The sequence below is a fragment of the Bactrocera oleae genome, chromosome 6 (genome assembly GCF_042242935.1).
Source record: "Bactrocera oleae isolate idBacOlea1 chromosome 6, idBacOlea1, whole genome shotgun sequence".
NCBI lineage: Eukaryota > Metazoa > Arthropoda > Insecta > Diptera > Tephritidae > Bactrocera > Bactrocera oleae.
In genome coordinates this window covers 22,356,720-22,382,866 of record NC_091540.1, presented here as the reverse complement: position 1 = coordinate 22,382,866, position 26,147 = coordinate 22,356,720, and the positions used below count along the sequence as shown (strand labels likewise).

Genomic DNA, 26,147 nt, shown 5'->3' with positions numbered 1-26,147 from the left:
TACTATCATAATATGCTAAAAAACTTAATATATTACACTAGTAATTTATATAAATTCTACGTTTCATCATTTAAAACTTATATGTCGCATCAAATCACTATATTACCACTTATCAGTAATAATCTGTTCTACAAAAACAACAATCGTCTTAAATGGCATAAGCAGCATCAGAAGTCAATACGGCATCCGAATTGCCTAAGCAACATTTATAGTAAATCACGAAACAACATTTTCATTCATGAACGCAAGCGTACTTTCAACAGGCAAACTCACTTCATCAGCAGACACCATCACATCTTGCCGAGCACGCTTCAGCCTACAAGCGTCTTTTAGCGACGATGGCAAAAGCTAAAAATCATAAATTGAACAACTTTCTTTATGTTCCTTCTGAACGGGAAAAGTGACAACCCCGCAAAGCCGCAAATTTGAGAAAAAAGGAACAAAAGTAGCAACGAAGCTTTTGTCGACTTAAAATATTTTATAATTCTAAAATATTTTTCCGTGGGTCGCAAACATCTTCGTCGATATGTATGTATGTTCATACATAAACATACATGTTCATACATAAACATACATACATATTATATTTACGATGGTTTGTAGGCAAAGCTGTTGTACCGGAAAATACGGAAACGGTGACAAACGGCAATCGTTCGTTTATTTGTTTTCGGCACAGCTCGGTTTTTCTACTAACACTGCAATGTTGTGACGCTTTGTCGTCGCGTCAGTCGTTTGACATATTGACTCTTTGACATAAATATGAATGATAATGAATGATGATGCAAACAATTATTAAAACCAAGATACTTTATAACTGCTGAGAATACCACTTTTAGAACTAAGTAATGAAATGTAAAATAGAATATGAGACTAAGAAAAATTGTAAGTGACGGCAGTTTTATTTGGATAACAATAAAGTGCGGTGGCCAAGAAAAGAAACTTGTGTGTTTTTTACTTCCTTTCCCAAAGAAACAATTCATTGGCGCCCGAGCAAAATTCAAAAACTGGGAGTCCTTTTTTTAACAAAAAGCCCTCAAGTAGTGCTGTTACAAAGAATTAAAAACTTAGCTTATCGCGTGAAACGTTCTCAATTAGTACAGTGCGTAGCTGAAGTTAAAAGACTGGAAACATATCGCGTATCGTATACGGCATATTCCTAATGTGTGAAAATGTATCCTACAACACTCCACTTGATTAGACAGCCATCTCAAATGTTTATCACTGCATTACGCTGATAAGAGAAACCTAGCGACTCTCGAGTACCAAATGACTTCATTAATACAGGTGTTCAAGATTTAAGTATATTAGAATGCAGTCCTGTACACAATTAGCAAGGACACAAACCAATGCCAGTCAGCTGATTGCTGAATGCTGAATGATCAGCATAATTGTGTCCTCCTTTTAGCATTGAATTCTTAGACTAGTCACTTCACTCTAGCGTAGGGAATGTAAATGGGAACTATCCTTATGTATATGTAAATATGTATCATATGGCGTGATGCTATATCCCGTTCATCAAAATGTATATTTAAGAAGGAATTGAATAAAGAAGCGGCCTATTCCGTGACAGACGTGTGTAAGATCCAGACGACTTCTCTTTTTTATTTGGTGGAAATTGATGCAAATATTATACATCTTTTTGGTGCCTCCTGTGAGGAACTATTCGATCCTGATTCAAAGTAAGATTGATAAGTATGGCAAGCCTGAAACTACGTACTTCAGCGCAAGCCGCGATTGTGCGCATTGGAAAACTGACAGAAGCAGCTACTTACGATCCGGACAGCATTGAGTGCGATGTGATTCGCGGACAGTTGGATAAACATTTCGAGAGGTTCATGGAGTATCATACTGACTTGGTTTCCTCAGCACAAGCCAGTGAATTGACCACGCATGACGAATTCCTGGCTGCAACGGAATTGCTGTACACACAAATATGTATTCGACTACGCCGGATATGTGGCGCAAGTGCAGGTGATAATCGTGTAACGAATCAATTGGACATGCGATTACATCCAATTAAGATTCCTGTGTTCAATGGTGATCCAGCGAATTGGCTGCCTTTTAAGGATTTGTTTGAGGCACTGGTTCATAATCGTACAGATCTGGATTCTAGTTACAAATTGAGTAAGTTACGCCAACATGTAAATGCAGACAGCGTACCATTGGTTGGCGGATTATATACAGGCGGCTACGAAGACATGTGGCAGGAATTGAAACGGCGTTGTTAATCCACGTTTGTTGGTTGAATCTCACGTGCAGCGTATCCTGGATTTGCCCAACCAACCCGTCGAATCCCAGAAGTGCTTGCTCCGACTAGTCGACACCGTGCAAAATGTGATGCGAGCCCTAAGTGTTATGGGCTTTCCGGTAAGTCATTGGGACGCCCTATTGGTACCACTTCTGCTGCCCAAATTGCCTACCACCACTAGGTATGAGTGGGGGATGCGTCTTCAGACGAACAACATACCAATGGCTCAGGACTTTTTACTATTTATTGAGAAGCGGGCCAACAATTTGGTTCAAGGAACTACGAACGGTACAACAACTATTCATCAGAGACCAGCCCGTCCCGTTAAAGCTCATGTGGCAGCGGTAAATTCATCTGAGCCGTTACATTCCGGGAAAGTTGCAACGGTTCTTTGCCAACTTTGTTCTAACGGGCACCGAATATATAAATGCCAACGGTTCATCAATCTTTCAATACCCGAACGGTGGAATACAGTTAAGCGGCTCTCATTATGTTTCAATTGTCCTGGGGCTGATCATGGATCGCGCGATTGTACATCGCGTGATTGTTTTAGATGCCATCATCGCCATCATACTATGCTTTGCAAAGACAACGTTGCGAACAATTCACCAACTATGGTGGAAGACATTAACAGTCAAACTCCCGATCGGAATATACCCAGTGGAGCACCTTCCAAGGCAATGGTTCTAACGCTGCAGTCTATAGTAAGGGCCATATAACGGTTCAGATGCAGGCTGCCTTTGACAACAGCAGTAACTTCAAACTTGAGGCTTTTGTCGTGCCGAAAATAACCTCAGTAACGCCAGATACTAAAATAAACGCAGAAGCCTGGAGCCATTTGAAGGATTTGCCGCTAGCCGACCCAACATTTGGCACTCCGGGTCAGGTGGATTTACTACTTGGTGCTGACGTACTGACGGATATCTTCCAAGAGGGTTTAATACAGGGGTCTCCAGAGAAACCTTGCGCTTTAAACACCCGTCTTGGCTGGGTAGTATTCGGACCAGTCACAAGTTCCGCTGACACCACATCACACACATCTCTTACTGCGAAATGCGTCAACGAACAACGGCTGGACAAGTTACTTAGGAGCTTCTGGGAACTCGAAGAACCCACATTAATATCCGAAGTCCAAGTTGATGACTGCGAGAAGATCTTCAACGACACAGTCACCCGCACTTCAGACGGTAGATACCAGGTGCAAATTTTATTTCGGCCAGATGCTCCTGCACTTGGCGAATCTCATCAATCGGCAGTTCGCCAGTTTTTACAACTCGAGCGGCATCTGTTGAACGACCCATGTCTTCGTGAGCAGTACATCACATTTATGCGAGAATATATTGCTCTCGATCATATGGAGGTTAGCAGAGAAACCTTCATTGGCAAAGAAACTGGTTACTTCATACCTCATCATGCTGTAACCACAAAATTTCGCGTGGTTTTCAACGCTTCCGCGAAGACTTCTAATGGGACATCCTTAAACGATACACAGTTTTCTGGACCTCAGTTACACGCAAATATTGTCGACATTCTTAACCGTTTTCGCAAATTCAACGTAGCAATTACTGCAGACGTTAAGAAAATGTTCCGACAAATATTGATAGACACACGACATCGTAAATGGCAACGAATACTTTGGCGTGAATCACCAGATGAACCTCTTCAAGTATATGAATTGAAGACGGTAACTTATGGAATGGCTTGTAGCCCATTCAACGCAATACGCGCACTGCGTCAATGTGCGAATGACAATTATAAGGTCATCTATGACCCAAGCCGGGCTGCCGCAGCGCGTCATAGCATACTTTATAAGTTCTACGTTGATGACTATTTGGATAGCGTCGACAGCGACGAACTTGCCGTTACCCGAGCTCAAGACGTAGAAACGGTTTTGAAACACGGACAATTAATATTGGGAAAGTGGAATTCCAACTCTACACATGTATTATCTACAATAACCGGTACAACAGTTTCCGCATCGGAACTGGAGTTAGACAACTCAACGACAAAGGTATTGGGTCTTTACTGGGATCCAGTGAGTGACGAACTCTTCTTCAAGGTAAGCATGATTGACGACAACTCCATGCATACTAAACGAAGGGTTTTGAGTGACGTGGCGAAATTATACGATCCAACTGGCGTATTAGCACCTGTAGTCGTGTTGGCCAAACTATTCATACAGGACTTATGGAAAGCTGGTCTACCATGGGATGCCGAACTCCCAGCAGAGCTGCTCAATACATGGTTGATATTTCGGAATAGCTTACAAGATATTTCACGGCTTCGTATTCCTCGTTGGCTGGGAATACGAGTGGGCTCATTAGTGCATTTACACGGCTTTTGCGATGCTAGTAGTAAAGCATACGCAGCAGTCGTATATGTTCAAACCATCGATAACAACGGAACGTCACGCACCGTTCTTGTTTCAGCGAAGTCGAAGATAGCACCAATTAAGGATGTGACTATACCGCGCCTCGAACTATGTGGTGCTCATCTTCTGACCAAGACGCTGGATAACGTACGTAAGGCTCTAGATTTACAGGACGCCCAATGTACGTATTGGAGCGATTCTACTATTGTATTATGCTGGATCCGCAAAACGCCATCCACGTTCAAGCAATACGTATCGAATCGTGTAGCTTACATCCAAGCCAACTCAGACATTAATGCTTGGAAACACATTCGCTCGGAATCGAATCCAGCCGATTGTGCAAGCAGGGGTCTATCTCCTGCTCACTTAGCAGAGCATCACCTTTGGTGGACGGGACCGACGTGCATGCATCGAGGTGTGGGCTGTACAATGAGCCTACCCGTTTTGACGGAAGAGGAAGAGCAACTCTCCATAGCTGAATCTCGTCCGGTCTCCATCTTCGTTTCTAGAGCTGATTACCAGTGGATTATGACATCCACGAACGACAAGCGGATACCTCTCGTAGAGAAATTTAGCAAATTGAGTCGTTTACTCAACACCACTGTTTGGTTAAGGCGATGGTTACCGAAATATCGTGGTTACAGGAACGATGTAGTTTCTCTCGAAGAGCAGCGATGACCGTTACTTCTGCACGTTCGACAAGCACAAGGTAATCATTTTAAACACGAAACTAAATCGCTTGCATTGCATTCCAGGATTGTGGGTCGTAGTCAAATCATAGCACTCAATCCATTGCTGGATGCTGACGGCATACTGAGAGTAGGTGGTCGACTCACCAACACCGACTTAGATGAAGCTCATCGACATCCAATTATAATTCCACGTGGGGCCTTGGCTTACTTGCTAGTCTCTGATGCGCATACATGTTGCCTACATGGTGGTATACAACAAATGCTGCAGTTTCTTAGACAACGTTTCTGGCTTATAGGAGCACGAGCTCAAGTAAAGTCTTTCATTTGGACATGCACTACATGTCGTAGGCATCTTCAAATTCTACAACGCCAGCAAATGGCTTCGCTTCCAAAAGAACGAGTATTAGTGGCACCACCATTTTCTCGTAGCGGATTGGATTACTGCGGGCCATTCCATGTCCGTGTGGGAATGCATCGTGCTACCCCGACTACAAAAACATACGCTGCCATATTTGTTTGTATGGCTTCACGAGCGGTACATATTGAGCTGGCAGAGGACTTGAGTACACAGGCATTTATAGACGTTTACGATCGTTTCATTAGTCGGAGAGGTATATGCACCACTTTATACAGTGATAATGGAACACAATTCGTAGGCGCGAATCGTCAAATGCAGGAGGACTTAAGAAATTGGGTAGCGACATATGCTCAACAACATTTGGCAGCTGAAGGTACCTGTTGGAAGTTCATAACCCCTTCCGCACCTCATCATGGAGGTCTATGGGAGGCGGCAGTTCGTTCGGCTAAAAAGCATCTACTGCGGGTCATGGGCAGCCAGACGCTGCGTTACACTGAGTTGTCCACTCTCTTGACTCGCATTGAAGCGTGTCTGAATTCGAGACCACTGATAGCTCTCTATGATGATCCAGAAGGTGGGATAGCTCTAACTCCGGGGGACTTCCTGATCGGGCGTCCACTTAATTGCCGCCCAGATCCCCCATTACCTGAAGCTCCAGAAAATCGTCTTCGATATTGGCAACGACTCCAGAAAATGCTGGAGCACTTTTGGCGTCGCTGGCAATCCGAATAACTACAAACTCTCCAAACTCGGAATAAATGGACTAGAGCGGAACCCAATGTGCAGCGTGGTGACATCGTTCTTATACGTGGTGAAAATCTACCACCATCGGTTTGGCGTATGGGACGTGTTATTGACGTTCACTCGGGCAGTGATGGCCTGGTACGTACCGTGACGATAGAGTACAATGCAAACCAGAGATCATCGGATGGAATTCCTATTAAACAGCGGTGTCAGCGACCGGTGCAAAAATTATGCCACCTAACAGGTCCCGCAGAAGAATTACTGAACCGCGAGGGTTCAGCCGGGCAGGATGTTCAAGATTTAAGTATATTAGAATGCAGTCCTGTACACAATTAGCAAGGACACAAACCAATGCCAGTCAGCTGATTGCTGAATGCTGAATGATCAGCATAATTGTGTCCTCCTTTTAGCATTGAATTCTTAGACTAGTCACTTCACTCTAGCGTAGGGAATGTAAATGGGAACTATCCTTATGTATATGTAAATATGTATCATATGGCGTGATGCTATATCCCGTTCATCAAAATGTATATTTAAGAAGGAATTGAATAAAGAAGCGGCCTATTCCGAGACAGACGTGTGTAAGATCCAGACGACTTCTCTTTTTTATTTGGTGGAAATTGATGCAAATATTATACAACAGGGTAGGAAGATTTTTACCAAAAAGTTTATGTACTGTTATTATAAATATTGAACAAATTAAGAAGATTAAATATATCAAATGAGTCTGTAAGCTTATTAACTCAGCCATATAGGGACAAGGCATTAGATACCTTTATATGCGGTCTAAATGGTGATCTGCGAAAACTCTTAGGAATGAGAGAACCAGTGGATCTCCCGCAAGCCCTAATGTTTGGAACTTGAAAATCAAGCTTTTAGCGCAAATTATGCTCATAACAATAATTCCAGAGAAAATTTCCAAAACCAACTACAACCCAACTACTCTAAGTTACAACAGCCTCTACGCAGCCCACCATTGCCTTCTCGTCCACCGATATTTTATCCTCAACTCGCTCACAGTCGCCAAGGGCCTCGCGAGAAAATCTTATTTAATCCTCAATAGAGATACATACCAAACAGACAATATAATTATTACACTGCAACCTATTCCAAAGCCAAACGAAAGTATGCGCACTAGAAGAATCGACTATATGAATAGAACAAGTTCAAATTATAATCGTGAAAGCCCCCCACCATCAATCAACCAACCACAGAGAAAAATTGCACGTAATTTTCACATAGATTTTGAATATCAGCAATACGAGGAAATCCATGGAAACTCAAACGAAAAAGACGAGCAAACTTTAAATGATTATCTGGACTCTACACAGGAACCACCACAACCAGATAACCAATATCTAGAATTTAATAATATTAGTACGCTCTTCGTTGCCGTATATAGAATTTACAACGAAGAGCGGCGAAACCTCAAACATTTTAGTTGCGAAAACCACAATTCGTAAGGAAACCTTTGGCAAATAGGAATGTTTTTTATGCAAAATCAGTTGCAGGCGATGTGGAAATCAAAGAACACACCTTGGTTAATTTATTCAATCTTAAAGAAAATATTAAATTTTACATAATACCATCATTGAAAACATTCAATGGCATTTTGGGGAACGACACCCTAAAGCAGCTCGATGCTGTCGTCCTCCCAGGAAAGAACTTCTTACAAATAAAAAATGGTATCAAAGTTAAAATGAAACAAAATATCTCTCATGTCCCCTTTATCTCAATAGAAATACGGGACCAGCACCTTACATCGTCACAAAAAGAAAAACTAGGTATGTTAGTGGCAAGACACCCGAAACTCTTTTCAGATCCGGATGAAAGATTTACATTTACCACAAAAGTAGTAAGTGAAATCCGTACGAAGTCTTACTTCCCTACTTACACTAGATTTTATCCCTATCCTATGGCTTTAAAAGCTAAAATTGAAACACAAATTGCTAAATTATTAGACCTTCACGTTCCCCATACAACTCACCTGTATGGATTGTAGATAAAAAACCTGATTCGGCAGGTAAAAAGCAGTACAGAATGGTAATCGATATCAGAAATAAATGTCGTTACAACGCAGCTGCAGCAAAACAAATTGTTTACGGTTATTGATTTAATGGATTTCACCAAATCCCACTGAAACTGACAGATTGCGATAAAACAGCGTTTTCGGTTTGCAACGGCAAGTATGAATTCACTAGATTACCTTTCGGACTTAAAAACGCTCCGTAGAATTTTCAGCGAGCTCCCGATGACATCCACCGTGAGCATATCAGAAAGAGATGTTACGTTTATATAGATGATATAATTATCTTCAGTAAAACGGAAGACGAGCACATAAATGATGTTAAAACTTTGGAACATGCCAATTTAAAAGTAAAACTGGATTAATGCAAATTCCTTCATGAACAAGTCGAATTCTTGGGATTCATTATTTCTGCAGAAGGAATTAGAACAAATCAGACCAAAGTGAAAGCAATAGCTAAATTACCGGAACCCAAAACACTAAAGGAACTTCGGTCATTTTAAGGATTGTCTGGGTATTACCGAAAATTTGTTAGGGACTATGCAAAATTGGTTAAGCCCTTGACATCACTCTTAAGAGGGGAAGAAGGTAGAATCTCAAAGAAAAAATCTTCCCTTGTTTCAGTAAATCTAAACCTAGAAGCTAAAGAAGCATTTAGTAAAATAAAAAACTCTTTGATATTTGAGGACATAATATTAGCATACCCTGACCTTACTAAAGATATGGAACTTACCACAGTCGCGTCCAACTTCGCGCTAGGTGCAGTTCTATTACAGAACAACAAAACTATTTCCTTTATTTCGAGAACTCTTAATAGGGCGGAAGAGCACTACGCCACCAATGAGAAAGAATTTCTTGCCATAATATGGGCACTAAATTAATTTCGAAACTAGCCGTACACCAACGTTTCATTTATTCTCTAAGCAACAAGAATAATAACAGTAAGATGAAACGGTAGAAGACCATTCTCGAAGAATACAATTATGAACTCTAATATAAGACAGGAAGAGCAAATCACGTTGCTGACGCCCTCTCCAGAATATCACGAAAAACGGATATATAAACACTATCCATAACAACAAATAGCGCTGAAAGTTCTGCTCATAATCTGAAATGTCACGTTGACGCTCCATAAACACGTTTAAGAACCAAATCTTTCTCAATATAGCCCCCACCCCAGATTATAAGTTCGAAATGGTTTTTCCTACCTTCCACAGGCATAAGATATCCAACCTCAATACAATTTTGATAATTTGATGCAAATTGTAAAGAATTTCCTTCCATCGATCATAAATTGTATAAAAGCCTACGAATAATACAGGAGATATAATATTTCTAGAACATTTCCGAAGCTATAAGATTAGATTTTCCAATAAACTAGTAAGAGATATTAAAAGTGAACAAGAACAAGAATAAATCATCTTAAAAGTACACAAGCGCGCTCACAGAAGCGCAACGGAAAGTAAATTATAATTTCTAGAAAATAACAACTTTCCAGCTATGACAAGGAAAATTAAAAATATTATAAAAAAATACGTTGCGTGCAAAGAGAATAATTATGATCGGCACCCAATGAAACCATAAATCCAAGCCACACCTATTCCTCAGTTTCCAGGACAGATAGTCCACATGGACATATTCTATTTAAACTTGAAAATTTATACCTAAAACTATTACAGCATGAGAAAAACATAAAAATATTAGTCGATAATAATAGAAATACACATGTAATTAGTCTAGGCACATATGTTATAATTCTTTCCATTTGTTCTAATTCTAAAAATAATCGGAAATGGTACATAGAATCAAAGCCACAAATAACTTCAAATAATGTCCCAAGTGAGAAAAACGGACCATTTCTATAAATTCCAACACCTCAATTAAATTAACTATAAAATCGATTGAGGACAAATCAATTCAGCAATTGTCAAGCTATGCAAACGTTTATGAAAAGACTTTGAAAACAATTTAGCTTTTGACAGTGCAACAACTTCAAAAATGCTACCACTTTTAGAACTAAGTAATGAAATTTAAAATAGAAAAAGAGACTAAGAAAAATTGTAAGTGACGGCAGTTTTATTTGGATAACAATAAAATGCGGTCACACTGACCAAGAAAGAAAAACCTGTGTGGTTTTTTGCTTACTTTCTTTTAATTACATTAATTTATATAACTCATAAAACCTTAATTAACTGCGTATTTAGGTAATAATATAAACTTAACTTTATTATACTAAAGATTTTATGGAATTCATCATGAAATAGGCTAATTTGTACATACACATAGCCAATAAAGTATGCGTTTACCCGACACATTTTTTTAAGAGAAGTAAAAACCCAACGTAAATAGGTAATTCAGCTAAATTTTTACATGTATTTCCCAAGTCCAAGGATTTAAGTCCAAAATGCAAAAACAAAAATGTTTATTCCTATTTTCATTTTTGTGATAACGGGATTATAGTGTAATAACAAGTAAATATAGGCACCAGAAAGTCTACGTTCAGCTTTAAAACTACATAGTTCAGCTTTAAAACTACAAAGTATTAAAAATGATAAAGAAAAATTATGATTAGTGCTTTGATACTAAATATATGCAGAATATCTATAAATAATATGCAAAGTCGTTTGCACATTATAAATAAGCGAATTTATAAGCGTACAGTTCCTAACACTGAAAGTAGCATAATTTTTCTCATTCAACAGTGAAAATGTTCCATCCTGCTATTTTCGAGTTCGCTGAGGTAAAACTCAGCCGTCACCTCCGAAAAGCGGAACATTTTATAAATCCGGCACACCAGGAACCTTCTCTACAAATTTAGGTTCTCTCCGTGTTCAAGGTATTGTTTCCCTCCATTGTATAATCCTACAAGTAACAAAAGAATCAGCTGTTTTTGTAGCACAGCTGAGATCACCTGATCAAAATCTGCCTTGTTTGACACAGAGATGTAAATGAAAAAATGAAGTTTAATAACTTTCTTGTGAACAGGTATTTGTAATGGAAAACATTAATGAAAACTTTCAAAGATATTTTCAAGCAAAAGTTTATTGCATATTTATTTTTTTTCCTCACCACCTCTGAAGATGCGATGTAGACGCGTTACCGATCTTTTTTGGGTGTTCGGTTCCGCAGGAGGACTATATGCCCCCATATAATATATGCAATTCTAAATCGATCTACTTTCCATAACAAATATAACTACAAATATATATATTAAATCAGGTACACTTCATGGATAGTAATTTTATTAGTAATTGTGTTTAATAACAAAAACATGACAGAACGATCTTCTTAATTTAATTAATACAAAAACTAAAATATATATAAAAACATTTCAATGATATCCAATTCATGAACGTCTTGATAATAATCCGAACATTGTACTAATTAGTAAATCCTATTTACAAAATATTCTAAATCGCTCTCAGCGTTATACTTATTAAATGTAAATTTAATCTTTAGGAATTTTAACAACATTCTAAAAGTTAAAAATTTAAAAACATAACACGGCAACACACTGTAGCAGATTTGAAGCATTTGGAAGTTTTAGTAGTAAAATATTAGTAGGCAACCCGTACCAAGTATGACTTTAGTAGTAGAATATTTATTAGTAGGGGCATTTTTGCGTGTGTATTAGTGAAAATCTTAGGATTGGTAACTTGTAGATTTATACCAGAGATAAAGAGATGCTTAACTCATCTCTCACTAGAAATGAGGGCGCGATTGCTAACCTCAAAACCTCCTGAACTCAGGCAACTGTCAAAGTTCAGGATTTCTGACGTTTAGCAATTGGAAAAAGAGGGACGGCCAGATTGAAATCCTACAGTAAGATATGTGAACAGAGAGATTTGTTGCTGCTGATGAAAATCACTAACGAAAATTGGAAAACAATAAAAATTAAAGAAAACGCAAAATTGAAATGTATGTGATGAAATCTTTTGTGATGCCATGCTTCGTAGTATTAATTTTCAATTGAAAATGATAGAAAAAAAACCCTTACTAATTGAGAGTTAATACATTTTTTCACTCTTCAGGTATTAAAAGTTCAAAAATCAATTGATTTAATATATCACAAAATCACAAAAATGGATTTAAATAGTTTTTCCATATGTTTAACGGATACATATATAATAATATTTAATCTTAATAAATGTTGGGTATTATAATTTAAATGCCCAAAAATTATTATTTTGTCCGATCTGGCTACAGTGGAAGATGTTATAAAAAACTAATTTTAACGCGCTCTCACACTGGAAAGGAATTGGGCATCCCATTATTCCTGATTTATACAATGCTTACGGAGGACACAGCATCACACTCAGGAATTCGTTGAAAGATGCCTAAGCCGTTGAGTGTGACGTCCAAATGTCAGGATGGACGACTGTATTTTAGAAACAAACCCGTCATCATAAGTGGGATCTTTACCAACTCCTACACTTTCAGAATAGCAGTGGTGTGTAATCCACGAGATGTAATATCGAAATTTGATTAAGTTAACAAAAACTATGCAGCCTTCGACACGTGCACAGCAACAAAACACTGCTGTTACGTTACCTAAATTTAATCCCGACGTTACGGGTGTTGACGCATCGCAGTGGTGTATAACCGCTGATATAATTTCAAGGATGATATGATGCGAGACTCTCTCATTTTCGCTGACTTTTCTGTTATTCTCTTTCCCTGATTATTAAAATCAGGGAAATTCGAAAAGCTGATGTCAAAAAAGGCGGGTTGCAAGAAATAATACCGCTATAAATAACCGACAGAATTCAGTGAGAAACAGAATTTCAGTGAACAAGTTGGTACGTATTGTTATAATGATAAAAGTAAATTCAAATAAATTATTTGCGTACAATAAATAGTGATATAGTGATATTTGTGATATATTCTAATTCAGTGTTGTGGGGTGCGAGGGGGGGCAGCATACGTTCAACTTTCCTTGTATGGAGAAGGATAAAGACAGGTTAGTCCAAAAGTTAAAACGTTAATGGTAAATTTAGATTTTGAAATTATTAATATTGTAAGGGTATGGTATCCACTAATCTAGAAAACATTGCATTAATGCATGATATTATTACATTTTTAAACGTATGTAAATTTTATTAAAATAATGATTGTATTACTTAGTGTAGAAATAATTTAAAAAATTTATAATATTTTTATTGTAAAAGTTTTACTATTGTACAATAGTAGAAATAAATTGCTGCAATAGATTTTTATTTTATCCGTTAATTAGAAAAGTGTAGAACTAGTAGTAGAAATTTGCTGAATTTTCATGAAATTTATTTTGGTTGTAAGACTTAGGACTTTTTTATTTATATTTTAATTAGATATTTGATTTGGCTGCAACGCTTGGGTGTAGGACATATTAAAAATAAATATTTGTTTGTGTGCGATCGACACTTCTCCATTCATATGAAGTTAGAAAAGAAATTTAAAAAAAATGCGGTTCCGGACATACATTTGCCAAATGTGTCCGAACCCAGTTTTGAGGAGGTTTTTAGTCCCAATTCAATAATCGAATTGGGTAATGAAGATATTTTGCCAGTTGTTGCGGAATCGCCCGATATCTCCAACAATTTAATGTTATTAGCTTCTGGAAGCCCAGGAAGAAATAGGGTTATTTGATAGAATGCATTGTAGAGATATAGGAATCCAAACAAATTTGAATTTAATATCAGGGGCGTTTAGGGGACAGAAATTGGTGGAGGAAAATTTTGAGTTAAAAAATAAACTAGAAGAAAAGGAAAGGCAAATTAGTTACTTCAAATTTCATTTACAAGATTTAGCTAGGAAATATAAAAGATTACAAAATGGTCACTTTTGTACTAATTTTCCTTCACAGAAAAGCGCTATTGTGCAAAATAATGTTAAAAATTTAAACCGAAACCCTAACGGTCGTAGATACGACAATTATTTTTAAACACTGGCTTTAGGTGTGTACTTCCTTTCACCTTTAGCTTATAGACACCTTAAGCCAATCCTTAGGTTTCCGGATGAGAGAACTCTGGACGAGTTTGTTTCGGAATGACCCCGTGATCCAGGATGTAATAGTAGCAGCATTAGGTGTTTAGAGTTAAGAAGCCGGGGCTTTAGTCAGGAACAAAAATTCGTGTCAATTTTGTGTGACGAAATGGCACTTAAGAGTCACATGCAATATTTACCTAAATTTGACAAAATTGTAGGAGTTGAGGATTATGGCGATGAAACTCGCACAAGTAGAATAGGTAATAGTGCAATGACTCTGATGGTCCAAGGTAATGGTGGAGCGCCGTGGTCTCACCCTCTATCATATTTTATCGTCCATGGTTCCTGTAAAGGGCATGTAGCCCTTATAATATGTTTTTGAGGCCATTACTCAGTTGCAAAACATAGGTCTTAATCCATGCCATTTTGTTTGTGATCAGGGATCTAATTTTCTCAATTTAGCTAGAGTCTTGGGTGTTTCAGAAGAACACCCATACTTTGAAGTAAATGGCAAGGATATATTTTTTTTCAATGACTGTCCCCACCTTTTAAAAAATACAAGAAAGTATCGTCCGATAAGTTGGTCCGATATAGTGCACTTTTATAAAAAAGATTCACAAAATCCTATTCGTTGTGCACCGAAACTTTCAGATGCACATATTTTTCCCAATAATTTTCAAAAAATGAGTGTCAAACTTACAGGACAAGTCTTCAGTGACACAGTCGCTTCCGGAATGTTATCCATTTATAGTTCCGGTCGTTTACCTTGTCCTTCGCCTAGTTTTTGCAATACGGCGGAATATGTTTTATTTATTAATAAATTGTTTGACATTTTTAATAGTAGCAATTTTGAAGCTATTTTGCCTAGCAAAAAAGCTTTTTCGGCAACGACCGAACAAATTCAGTTATTAGATGAAGCTATAAAACTTTTGAAGACCTTAAGCGTTGGATCCTTAATATAAATAGTTTAAAACGATTGTGGCGATTCTTGTCACGCTCAGGCTTCCAACATATACAGACGAGACGGTTATGTCAAGACAGTCTTGAAAATTATTTTGGACAAATTAGGAGAGGCGGTGGTAGAAGTGTAAGGATAACACCTTACATATTCTGCAATTTATAATATTTAGGAAATCGTGGGGATTGCGTTACGCTAATTTAGTAACGAACGGAAACTGCGAACCTATTAACAATAACGAAAGTTTTTCCCCTAATACTTCGTATCAATTAATAGAAAGTGTGTGCAATGACCGTGTAACGCAGGACTTATCGTGGCAAGAGTTTCAAGGACTTCCACGACCTGAACATTTGTTCAATAGGCTAGGGTTAGAAAGTAGTAATGAGGTAGATGATGCTGAGGTAGATTTTTAAAAGAAAATGCTTTTGCATATTTTAGCGGCTACTTATATTTGAAAATATATTAAACACAACTTGCTCCCAACCCTTACCCTACTTAGGAGACGAAATTTCTTTAGAATATCTTTTTACGCAGGAAAGGCAAGTGGACAGGTGCAATTTGATTAAGCCGCCACATGGAATCTAAGAATTTACCAAATTTATTCGGAATCAAATTAATTTGGTTCAGACCCAACTCGGACATTTTTTCGAAAAACTCATTAAAACATGACCGATTGCAAATCGGCACGATATAGTCATCGAAAGGTTTCCACGAAGCACACGGTAAATTGAAATCACCTAATACAATTATTGAATCTGCATTATTTGCCATCGAGGTAGCACTATTTATTAAAGAAGCATGCTGCATGTATACAGATAAGTCCGAATGGCGTGGTATAGAAGATAGGGTTAAATAAATAAAGCAACTATTAACGTATACTCTAATATATTTAAATTCAAATGAGTCGGTCCCTGGAACAAGAATATTTTCAGATGGGATAGAGGAATGCACGGCAAATAGAACACCTCCACCGATTCTGTTCAGTTTGATCACATCTAAAAATTTGAAATTCGCTGTTTAAAATCTCATTGTCAAAAATGTGAGGTTTTAACCAAGTTTCTGTAAATCCAATTACATGGAAATTAAAATTGGAACTGTTCAAATACAAGTCAGTTAATTTTGTATTAAGACCTCTAACATTTTGATAATAAATGCTTAGCGAATTTCTACCAATCAGTTTTTTATATCGGTGGTTGCTTTTGGTAATTTAACACTGTTTTCCTCAGTTTGACTTCTAAGCTTAGGTTTAAATTCGCGTACAAAAATCCCAGGTGGCCAGAATGAACTAGAGATACGTCTATTTAAAACGATGATATACTTCTATCATAATTGAAGTTAAATTTACGTATATTGATGTCATCGATTTTTAAACGTGACGAAATGTAAGATTTAATGTCCTCCACCAAGGTATCTTTGGCAAGTCTCGAAATAAATATAGACTTTTTAGGTGGAATAACTATCAAGTTATTAACTGATGCTACTAAGTTAATAGGGGGAGCCTCTGGAATTGTGAGACACTTATTACTATTAGATAGAGCTTTTGGGGAATTGAGCTCTTTGGAAGTTGACGGCTTATCACCTTGAGGGCAAGGAGAAGAGAGATTTATTAGGTCATTGGGAGGAGACGTTCTTTTCTGAACAGAAGAACTAAGTGTTACTTCATCGGAAAGACGTTTACGCTTAGGAGCAGGTTTAGAGGATTCGTGAGAATCATTCAGGCACTTAAAAGATTTTAACAATTTTTCATAGTGCCTAAATTTTTCAGTGAGGGTTACAAGATCACGACCGATTTCGTTAAAGCCATTGCGTGTCTCCCTATAAACTTTAAATAGATCGATTTCAATAGATCTACAATTTAAACAGGACCAACGCAATCCCTTACAGTCGATATGGGCAAGCCCATCACAAAGCCAGCATGAAACGTAGCGATCTGACTCGCCTTTAATGTTACAATTGGGGAAGTTACAAGACATAATAAACCACAAGAATGAAGATCAAATAAAAGAGTAGGTAGAACAAAATTTAATAGATAAATAATGAATTAGTGTGTTAATAAAATATTAATAATAATAAATTCAATTAAGAACAATTTTTTTTATCAAAGTTTAAAACCAAGACAATTTGAAGAATATAGCGAGCAATATAGCGAGCAAGTTCTGTAACAAATAAAAAGCTAAACGCAACACAGCTGTGAATAAAGAAGTAAATAAGATAAACAAAGTGAGAAAATAGAATAAAATAAAACAAAATGAAAGAAAGGCTGACTCGGCACCAAAAATTGGAAAGTTTAAACTTTTTAATACCGCACAAAACAGAACATTTAATACTTATCATGAAACTGAGAGTTTAATCACTAAAAATTTTTATTAACACGGTAATAAAAATCAGTTAAACTTCAAGAATTTTTAAAATAAAAACACAAATGTACACAGCTAAAAAATTACAGCTTAAGAGCTTGAAGTGTTGCCACCTAATAGCAACAGTAATGCTATTCTAGCGTTATATATTAGGATACGAATATTTTTTTTCACTTAAATTTTTAATATGGACCTAAGTACTCCTCACTTTAGGGCAAAAATATTATGTGTTTCGCATATGTAGGTTTTTGGGACAAAATAGCTTAGAAATTAATATATAGATATATAATTTTCGAGACCATTTCTTGTGTTCTATTTCTTCTTTGCCTTCTTTCTTTTTTTTTTACGAGTATATTCAAAACTGGGTTCTGACAAATTTTGCCATTTTATATATTACTATTGTCTATATATGTAAATATTATACTAAGCAATAGCTTTTAAGTATTTTAGTAATATTTAATTTTGTTTATTTATTTTTTTATATAAATTGGAAATGTTTGTATTTTATACGTTTCCCATACAAATGTGATATTGCTTGTGTTTTGTTTTGTTTTTTGTATATATATTTTACTTTTATTATTAATTTATGTATTTTTATTATTTATATATATATTTTTGTATTGTGTTATTTTTATACAAATGCGATATTGTTTATGAAATGTTTTCTTTCTTTGTGTATATATTTCATATAAGTTTATAATTTTTTGGTTTGTTGGTTTGTTAAACTTTATACAGATGTGATATTTTTTTTGAATTGTTTTGTTTTTGTTATAGTTTTTTATGTTTGCATAGAGTCCTACGACTTATTTTTCATAAGTAAATATATATATAGTATATGGGTGATATAGGCCTACTGGGGAACCGAGCACCCAAAAATAATATCGGTAACGCGCTAATTGCATACCTCAATGGTAGTGTGGAAATTGCAAAATATCCAAAACGTATTTTTAAACTACCCAATCGATTTTTTACGGTACTGGCAACATTGGCAAATGTTATAAAAAATTTGGGTTTTGACAGCTTCATTTGCCTTTGGTAGTTTCGTTGGTAGGCATAAGGTTTTGGTGAGCAATACTTTTTTCAGATGTATTTAGAATGAACGTCAATTTTAAGATTTATTCGTTTAAAATTGCATACTTTCTTGTTTGCGTTCATACATATTAACTAAAAAATAGTTATGAATGGGAACCGTCTGCTGTGTGTGGAAAATGAGAGATCTAACTATAAAAGAAACTGTAAAATAAAGATTAAGAGTGTCAAGAATTTGACACATTCGCGTATTTCTTTAATTTCATGCGTTGAATTAAAGAAAAAGGGTATCATGGGCAAATTTTGCTTTAAATAATTGTTAATATTATACTTTCAACTGGTTTTTTAGTTATAACAATAAAGTAACTAAAACCTACGCAGTAAGCGAACAAAATGTTATCGACGAAAAAAAAGCAGAAAGCTTAAACTTTTACGACATATCAATTAACAACTTGACCATGTTTTTGTTGTTTTATCGGTCATGTAATCCCCGCTTAGTTGGAGTTATCGTTAGAGCGCGTTCGAGATGGCCATTTGGTAAAGTATCACGTTCTGCGTGAGTTTTTGGCAACATTTGCAACAGCATCACGTTCTACTGTCTCTTTTTCACGCAATTTATGCAAATAATCGGCAACACTAAATTTTTGTCTGCAATTCAGCATAGTAGCAGCAAATATGCAACACAGAAGCTGTACTGTTGCAATTATTACGTAGCACCCTTACCTAACGGTGGGCCCAGGAAACGTGCGGTTTCGACGGGGTCGAACTTTAGGGAGAGGGAGATTCATTGGACGCAAGATATATTATATATTTGGTATGTTGAGTTATCCAGAATGGACGATAAGTAAAAGTTTATACTGTTACAGTATCCAAAACAAAGTTGCGCAAAGGTCACTCTAGATTGTCGGGGCAACTCGAGCTCTTCGCCTAGGAAATAGTCGCTGAAGCTGTTGAAGGGCCCACTGTGAATGGCGGTCAGTGTGTGTCTGAAGTTAGCTGCGTCTGTAGTCTAGTCGGCGTATTGTTCTGCGAAAATATCCCAGCAGAAACTGCTTGGAGTGGAGTTCATTGTGCTCCTTGACCGGAAGCATGCAGGCCGCACTATGTAGGTGTTCTTCAGTAGAAATTAAGAGGTATCCTTTAATAGCATGGAGAGCAGTATTCTGACATATCTGAATCGCAATCGCGCTAGTATGGGGAGTGAAGGACCAGAGATTATCAAATGTAATGGCTAAATTATTTGAGTTCTTGCCAGTCGGAATTTTAACGCCACCGACTTTGATATTAAGATCCAGTGTATACTGCATCTTACAGTCAGAGAATGTGGCACTGTGGATTTAGTAGGGGGAGTGTCAGACTCCTTGTAGAGAAGAAGCGAGAAATATCTGTAAGATAGTTGTTTAATTTCCTGACGTCAATATCGCACAACCATCTGCATATGAGATGATAGAAATTCCCGCTGGTGATTGAGGGGCTTTCGAAATATAGAAGTTAAGCAGTAGCGGGGAGAGGACACAACACTTCGGAACCCCCTGTTTAATTCTTCTTAACTTAGAAATTTTACCTCAGAACAGGACAGATGATTCCCGAAAGCTCAGATAGTTCTTTAAAACATGACTCAAAGCGAAAATTTGATTGACCTGTTTATTTGTGTGTACATATTTTCCAAACGTGTCTGAAAACCCAATATTTTGATAATAAGAAAGTTATATACCATGTTTTTAAATTTATTGCACAGCTGCTCTGAACTAGCAGGTATCGATATCGAATTGAATGGTGAATAATTGGGTGCCACTTTAATGGGAAGCACATATTTAAGGTTTTGTGAATCCCTTACACTCGCGGTTAATGTTACAAGGGAAAATGCATAATATTTATAATAAATATAAAATATGCGAACATTTATTTTTTACACAAGTTTATGTTACACGTAATGCAGTGTCGAATCGAAAGTTGAGTTGCGCGCAGGATCGCTATTACTGGTAACTTCTGTGGTGACATCGTGTGCAGTGTGGTCGTGTATGTTGTGAATGTGAGTTGTGTTTCAAGGTGTGGTGTGTTATATTAGGATGTGTCATTATTTACCCCGATGAAGCGGTGTAGTTGGAGGGGGAGTTTATAGTCATTTAAACATCCTGGGCTCCCTAGGCGAATATTTTGCCTAGTAGTACAGATATGCTGTAAATGTCCCAGGTATCACGGCGTACTGCAGTTGGAGTAGCCGAGGGCGCGGTATGCATGATAAGGCAGTAGTTGTATATCCATATTTATCTGTAGGTATAACATAGGCGAATTTGGTTTTATATCAAATATTGTATTTTTATGTTGGTACTAGTGCTCAGATAAGATAAGCAGCTTTATTGTGCGTAAGGGGGTCATATTGATATACCCTTAATATGAATTTTCTGGCTTGACGACTTATTATTATGTGATACTTGTAGACACATTATATTTATTGGCGGTTATTTATTATTTCTGTATTATCAACTTATAGGATAGCGACTCCACGCCTGGCTCAGATATGGCCAGAATGGGTGCTCCTTTCAAACTTTTGAAGAGGGATCTTGCGAGAGTACAGTGATTAGCCGTGAATGGATTATGGCTTTTTTCGAGTTAGTAATGTGGTAAATTCGATTATTTGCAGTATAGATCTACTTTTTTGAAGTAGGAGGATAGCTTTTTATAGCTGATTCCTATTAACCACCCATATGAGAAGCGCTTACATCGATGCGATAACTGCGACCTTTGCTTTTTGTAAGTCTAAGTGCGTCAATGTATCACATTGGGAGTATGGTGATCCCTTACCTTTATTTTATAATTGTTTCATAATTATGAAAATTTAGGCAACTATAAGCCACTATAGTAAGATAGGTGTCGATTTTTCGACTTTCTAGGACAACTATGCTGCCAACGATATTATGTATGGACGTGGACGATTGTGGTCAAGAATCGGGAGATTCGAATATCGTTTAGATTGTTTGAGAATTGTGACCAGCATTTTCGCTTTTATCATAATTGGCGAGAGCCATCCTGCGGGGTCAAACATGTTATTGCTGATATTGACTCACTAAGATATGAAAGCTGATCAGATATCGCATTCCATTTTATCCCTTGTATTTTTATGTTGTACTGCCCTTTTTAAATTTAAGGAAATTAGTGTACAACAAATTTTCTTTTCAAATATTCAGTTATATATCTCGATGATTTCGTTGAATTATATATATTTGTGTTTTTAACACTGGGGTTGTCAGAAGAAACTCTGACATGGTTTTTTGTGCCAATTTGTAGAGTGTTGGAAGATTGTGGCTTTGGTGGTCGTCGTACGACGTACCGGCCATTATTTGATCGAGTAGTTGTGGCTTTGTAGAAGTCTTCACAATACTGGTCTTCTGGGGTTGTTATGAGGGGGCGTTTTTCTAACTCCCGAAATTTCCTTAATTGTGAATTAAGGTATTCTTTGGAATTTTCGTCAACTTGAGTTGTTGTGGTGGTAACTGGTTCCATAACTAGTCCACTTAGTATCCAACCAAAAATAGTATTTTGTGTCAGAAGTTTATTTTAAATTTTCTCAATACCTTCGAGTATTATCTGTGGTATGAGATCGCTGCCTAATAGAAGATCTATTTGAGCGGGAGTGTTGCAGTTGGGATCTGCTAGCTTTACGTGTGAAACCTTTTGCCAATGCTTGTTATTTATGTTATAGCTTGGAAGCATATTTGTAAGTTGCGGTAAGACTATAGCTTCTGCTTTAATTCTCTTATCCGCTTGGGGGGAAATTAAGGTAATGGGGCAGATTTTATTAGAGTTTTGCACATATTTAAGGTTCTCTTCCGCCCATTCCTTTAATTTCAAAGTTGGCTTGTTTTGTTGGCAGTTGTAGCCTATTTTGTGCCTTGACGCTATAAATGATCGCTGTGATCCTTGATCTATTAAGGCCCTAAGTTTAAACAGTTCTCCTCGGTGTTCGATGGAGATGACTGCTGTGGGTAATAATACCCTATTTTGTATTTCGCTGCCTTTGAGTATTTTGTGACTTTGAGCAACATGGAGTCTTTCGGCAATTTTCGGGATTTTGGTTTTATAGGAGTTGTTGTTACAACTAAACCTGTGGTTCTTTTTGTATAAGCGCTTCTTTGGGGTGATATGGGAAATTTGCTGTAATGAAGCATTAAGTGGTGTCTTTTGTGACGATATAAGCAATTGAATTTGCTTTTGCGATTTTTATACTTATGCGCATGTAACAAGCAATTTGTACACAGTCTTTTTGATCTGACCTAATTATTTCGTTCGTTAACTTTTAAGTTTTTAAACTTCTTGCAAGATTGTAATTTATGCCCTCTTGTGCATAGTTCGCATGACGTATGTTTATTCTGTTTGGATGTGAACGATTGCGTTTTGTAAAAGCTTCTGCTTAAACTGTTGCTGCTACTGGCTTGGGTCTATTGAAGCTTCTATTGAGGTCGTTTTGAACGTTTTTAGTTCTAACTTGTTTTTTGTCTACCCTTTTGCTATTTCATATTAGGTAGTTAGAAATTCTTTCATTTGCTGCCATGTTGGGCATTTTTTCCAAGATGAGAGCGATTGCTCCCACAAAAGTAACGATTTTTCTGGTAATGCTGCGGTGCATATATTTACCAGAATAGGGTCCCAGCTGTCTGAGGGAAGGTTTTGTGTCGATAGAACCGACAAACAATTAGAAACAGTGGATTGTAGTCTAACAAATTCCTCACTTGTTTCTTTTTGAATTTTAGGCATGTTTATAAGTGTCGTTACTTGTTTATCGACCAATATTCTTTCATTTTTATATCTAGATGTTAGAGCTTCTCAAGCCAAATTAAAATTGTCATCATTTAGTGCGAACTGTTTTACTATTGCGCCTGCTTGACCTTTAATTTTGTATCGGAGGTGATACAATTTTTGCGCTTTTGATAATTTTGGATGGTTGATGTATACGGCAGTGGACATGTCACGGAAGGACGGCCATTCTTCATAACCTTCATAAAATATTTCTGTGTCACATGCGGGCACCTCGAGATGGATGCCTGAACTTGCCTCTTGATTTTGTACTTGTGGCAGCTCTACTCGCTGGTGTGGAGTAGGTGCAATTGCTTTTATTAGCTTTAGTTGATCGGAGATCATAGCTTTTGTAGCTTCGTACTGGTCTAAGCAGTTTTAGTAATTGGCGAAGGCCGAGGTTTTAAAATTTTGTGGTAGATCTGATAACTCAGTTTCTACTATGGCGTCGTAAGCCGCTTGAAGACGAGTAAAAAAATTGTTAAGATTTTGCTTTTTTATTTCTAATAACGATTCTGAGTTGTCTTGAATCGGTGAAGATGAAAACCTAGTGCAGTATCTAATTAACCTGTCACTTTCTGAAATAAACATACAACCTGTTTTGAGCGTAAAGCTCCGGGTGTATGTTGCTTATTATCAACATTTATCATTTTATTTATAAGTTTAAATAAGTGTCAAAAGGAATTAAAATTTTCTCAGTGTATACTGATTTGAATAAAGCAATAAAGTTTATTACTCTTTTCGGTAAATAAGTATTTGTTATTTATATTATATTGGTAAAACGTTTATTAATACAGTTTCGTATTTACTTGCAATATTAGTATTGTTATTATTAGATATACCTATATATATATTTTATGTATCCTTATGTTGAAGAATGTAGGTACACCCTAATATGGACTTGTTTGTACGCAGTTAGGTTCTTTTGCAATTGTATGCAATCCTGCTTGTTTTTGTTTGCCAAAGAACAAGGGGTATTGCCGGATAATTACCTATGAGGACTTTGAATATATGTAAAATTGTATGTATATATGTAACCAATTTTTTTTTTGTATTTTGTTTTTAATAATATTATTTTTTAATAAATTCGTTTATCATATATTTGTTTAATCGTTTGATAGTATTCGAAATTTATGATAATTGTTTCTTTTTTTGAAATGGATATTAAATAACTTTATTAGGTCCCAAAGTAGGGTATAAAGTTACAGATATATTAATTGCCGTTTGTGTATATAAATGTGTATATATACGTATGTATGTAGGTTCGTACAGCGAAGAGAGCGCGAAAGCAAAGTAAATAATGTGCAGGTATTTTACCGTATGCACTTTGTAAATATATTTTTGTATGTATATATGTTTATTAAAAATATATATATAACGATATATAGATATGTAATATATAAACGTTATTTCGATATGCATATATGTATGTTTGTTTGTTGTGTTTTTATTTGTTTCTCTGTCTTGTTTTAGGTTTGCTATTTTGCCTTTGCTTACTTATTATATGCTTATTGCTTTATTAAACACAAGGGGTATTGCTGGAGAAATCTGCAAGTATATACTTGAATTTGTTTTTGCTTTTTGTTTATTGATGGTGTATTTGAATACACGAAGCTAAGCATAAATAGGCATTGAATTATTGTTGTTGTTAATAATATATACATATATATATATTTTACCGAACTCTTGTAGTTTGGTGAACGTATTTGTTATTACAGGTTCTATATATATAAAACTGTAATTTTTACATACATATATGCATGATAAAATAAAAGAATAGGAAACGATACGACTCACTATGGGGTCCGCCAAGGGGTTTTGGAGCCAATATTGTATACCATATGTGTGTATGGTATACTTGTGTGTTGCTTTTTCCGCTTGTGGCTCTCTCCCAGTTTCTGCTTTGCTGTGCTGATTTAGGCTGGTGTGGTTGTTGTTGTGTCTTTTTAAGGTGATTATGTTTTTTTTTGTTAGTTTTGACTCGCGCCCGAGCTTTTTTAATTATGTATGTATTTTTGTTGTGGTTTTGTTGCTATTCGCGCTCGTATGAAATTTTGTGTTATTTCGCGCCCGTTTTTTTTGATAATTGTTGTTTTTTACCGCTTGTACATCTGTTTGTGTCACTCCACACTTTCTTCTTCTTTTTTTTTTAATTAACTTTTTACCAATTTGTTTTCCTTCTTCTATGTGTATATGTATGTCAGTTCACTCCACAGCACTTTTTAGTCATTTGTTATATATATATATATATTTTTTTTTTTCGTTTGCATGTATATATTAACGTTTGGCCACTTCACTTTTTTTTTCTTCTTTCGTTTTTATAGGTTTTTTTTTTTTGTTACTCCTTAGTACCGCTCATTATGGCTCGAAGGACCATGAATAATTGTGTGCCCACTTTAATGGGAAGCACATATTTAAGGTTTTGTGAGTCACTTACACTCGCGGTTAATGTTACAAGTGAAAATACATAATATTTATAATAAATATAATATAAAATATGCGAACATTTATTTTTTACACAAGTTTATGTTACACGTAATGCAGTGTCGAATCGAAAGTTGAGTTGCGCGCAGGATCGCTATTACTGGTAACTTCTGTGGTGACAT

At 36.4% G+C, this 26,147-nt stretch overlaps 3 protein-coding genes and 1 pseudogene across 3 annotated transcripts; all 4 read left to right on the top strand.

Moving 5' to 3' along the window:
• The first annotated feature begins 1,694 nt into the window (after window positions 1–1,694).
• Window positions 1,695–2,228, top strand: LOC138857751 (uncharacterized). Its single transcript, XM_070111456.1, has one exon. It carries the CDS (start codon window positions 1,695–1,697, stop codon window positions 2,226–2,228), a length of 534 nt encoding a protein of 177 aa, XP_069967557.1.
• A 747-nt stretch (window positions 2,229–2,975) lies between these two features.
• LOC138857750 (uncharacterized) lies at window positions 2,976–5,297 on the top strand. Its single transcript, XM_070111455.1, has one exon. The coding sequence runs from the start codon at window positions 2,976–2,978 to the stop codon at window positions 5,295–5,297; it is 2,322 nt and encodes a 773-aa protein (XP_069967556.1).
• Window positions 5,294–6,401, top strand: LOC138857749 (uncharacterized). The gene is made up of 2 exons (XM_070111454.1): window positions 5,294–5,328; window positions 5,375–6,401. Exons 1-2 carry the CDS (start codon window positions 5,294–5,296, stop codon window positions 6,399–6,401), a joined length of 1,062 nt encoding a protein of 353 aa, XP_069967555.1.
• Window positions 6,402–14,068: 7,667 nt separating this feature from the next.
• On the top strand, window positions 14,069–15,774 carry LOC138857748 (uncharacterized; annotated as a pseudogene).
• Window positions 15,775–26,147: the final 10,373 nt, after the last annotated feature.

Excerpts from the sequence above, each read along its gene's own strand:
- LOC138857751 (XM_070111456.1), top strand. The coding sequence starts at position 1,695 with ATGGCAAGCCTGAAACTACGTACTTCAGCGCAAGCCGCGATTGTGCGC.
- LOC138857750 (XM_070111455.1), top strand. The coding sequence starts at position 2,976 with ATGCAGGCTGCCTTTGACAACAGCAGTAACTTCAAACTTGAGGCTTTT.
- LOC138857749 (XM_070111454.1), top strand. The coding sequence starts at position 5,294 with ATGACCGTTACTTCTGCACGTTCGACAAGCACAAG. Across the intron at positions 5,329-5,374 it reads GCACGTTCGACAAGCACAAG|GATTGTGGGTCGTAGTCAAA; the intron begins GTAATCATTTTA and ends ATTGCATTCCAG.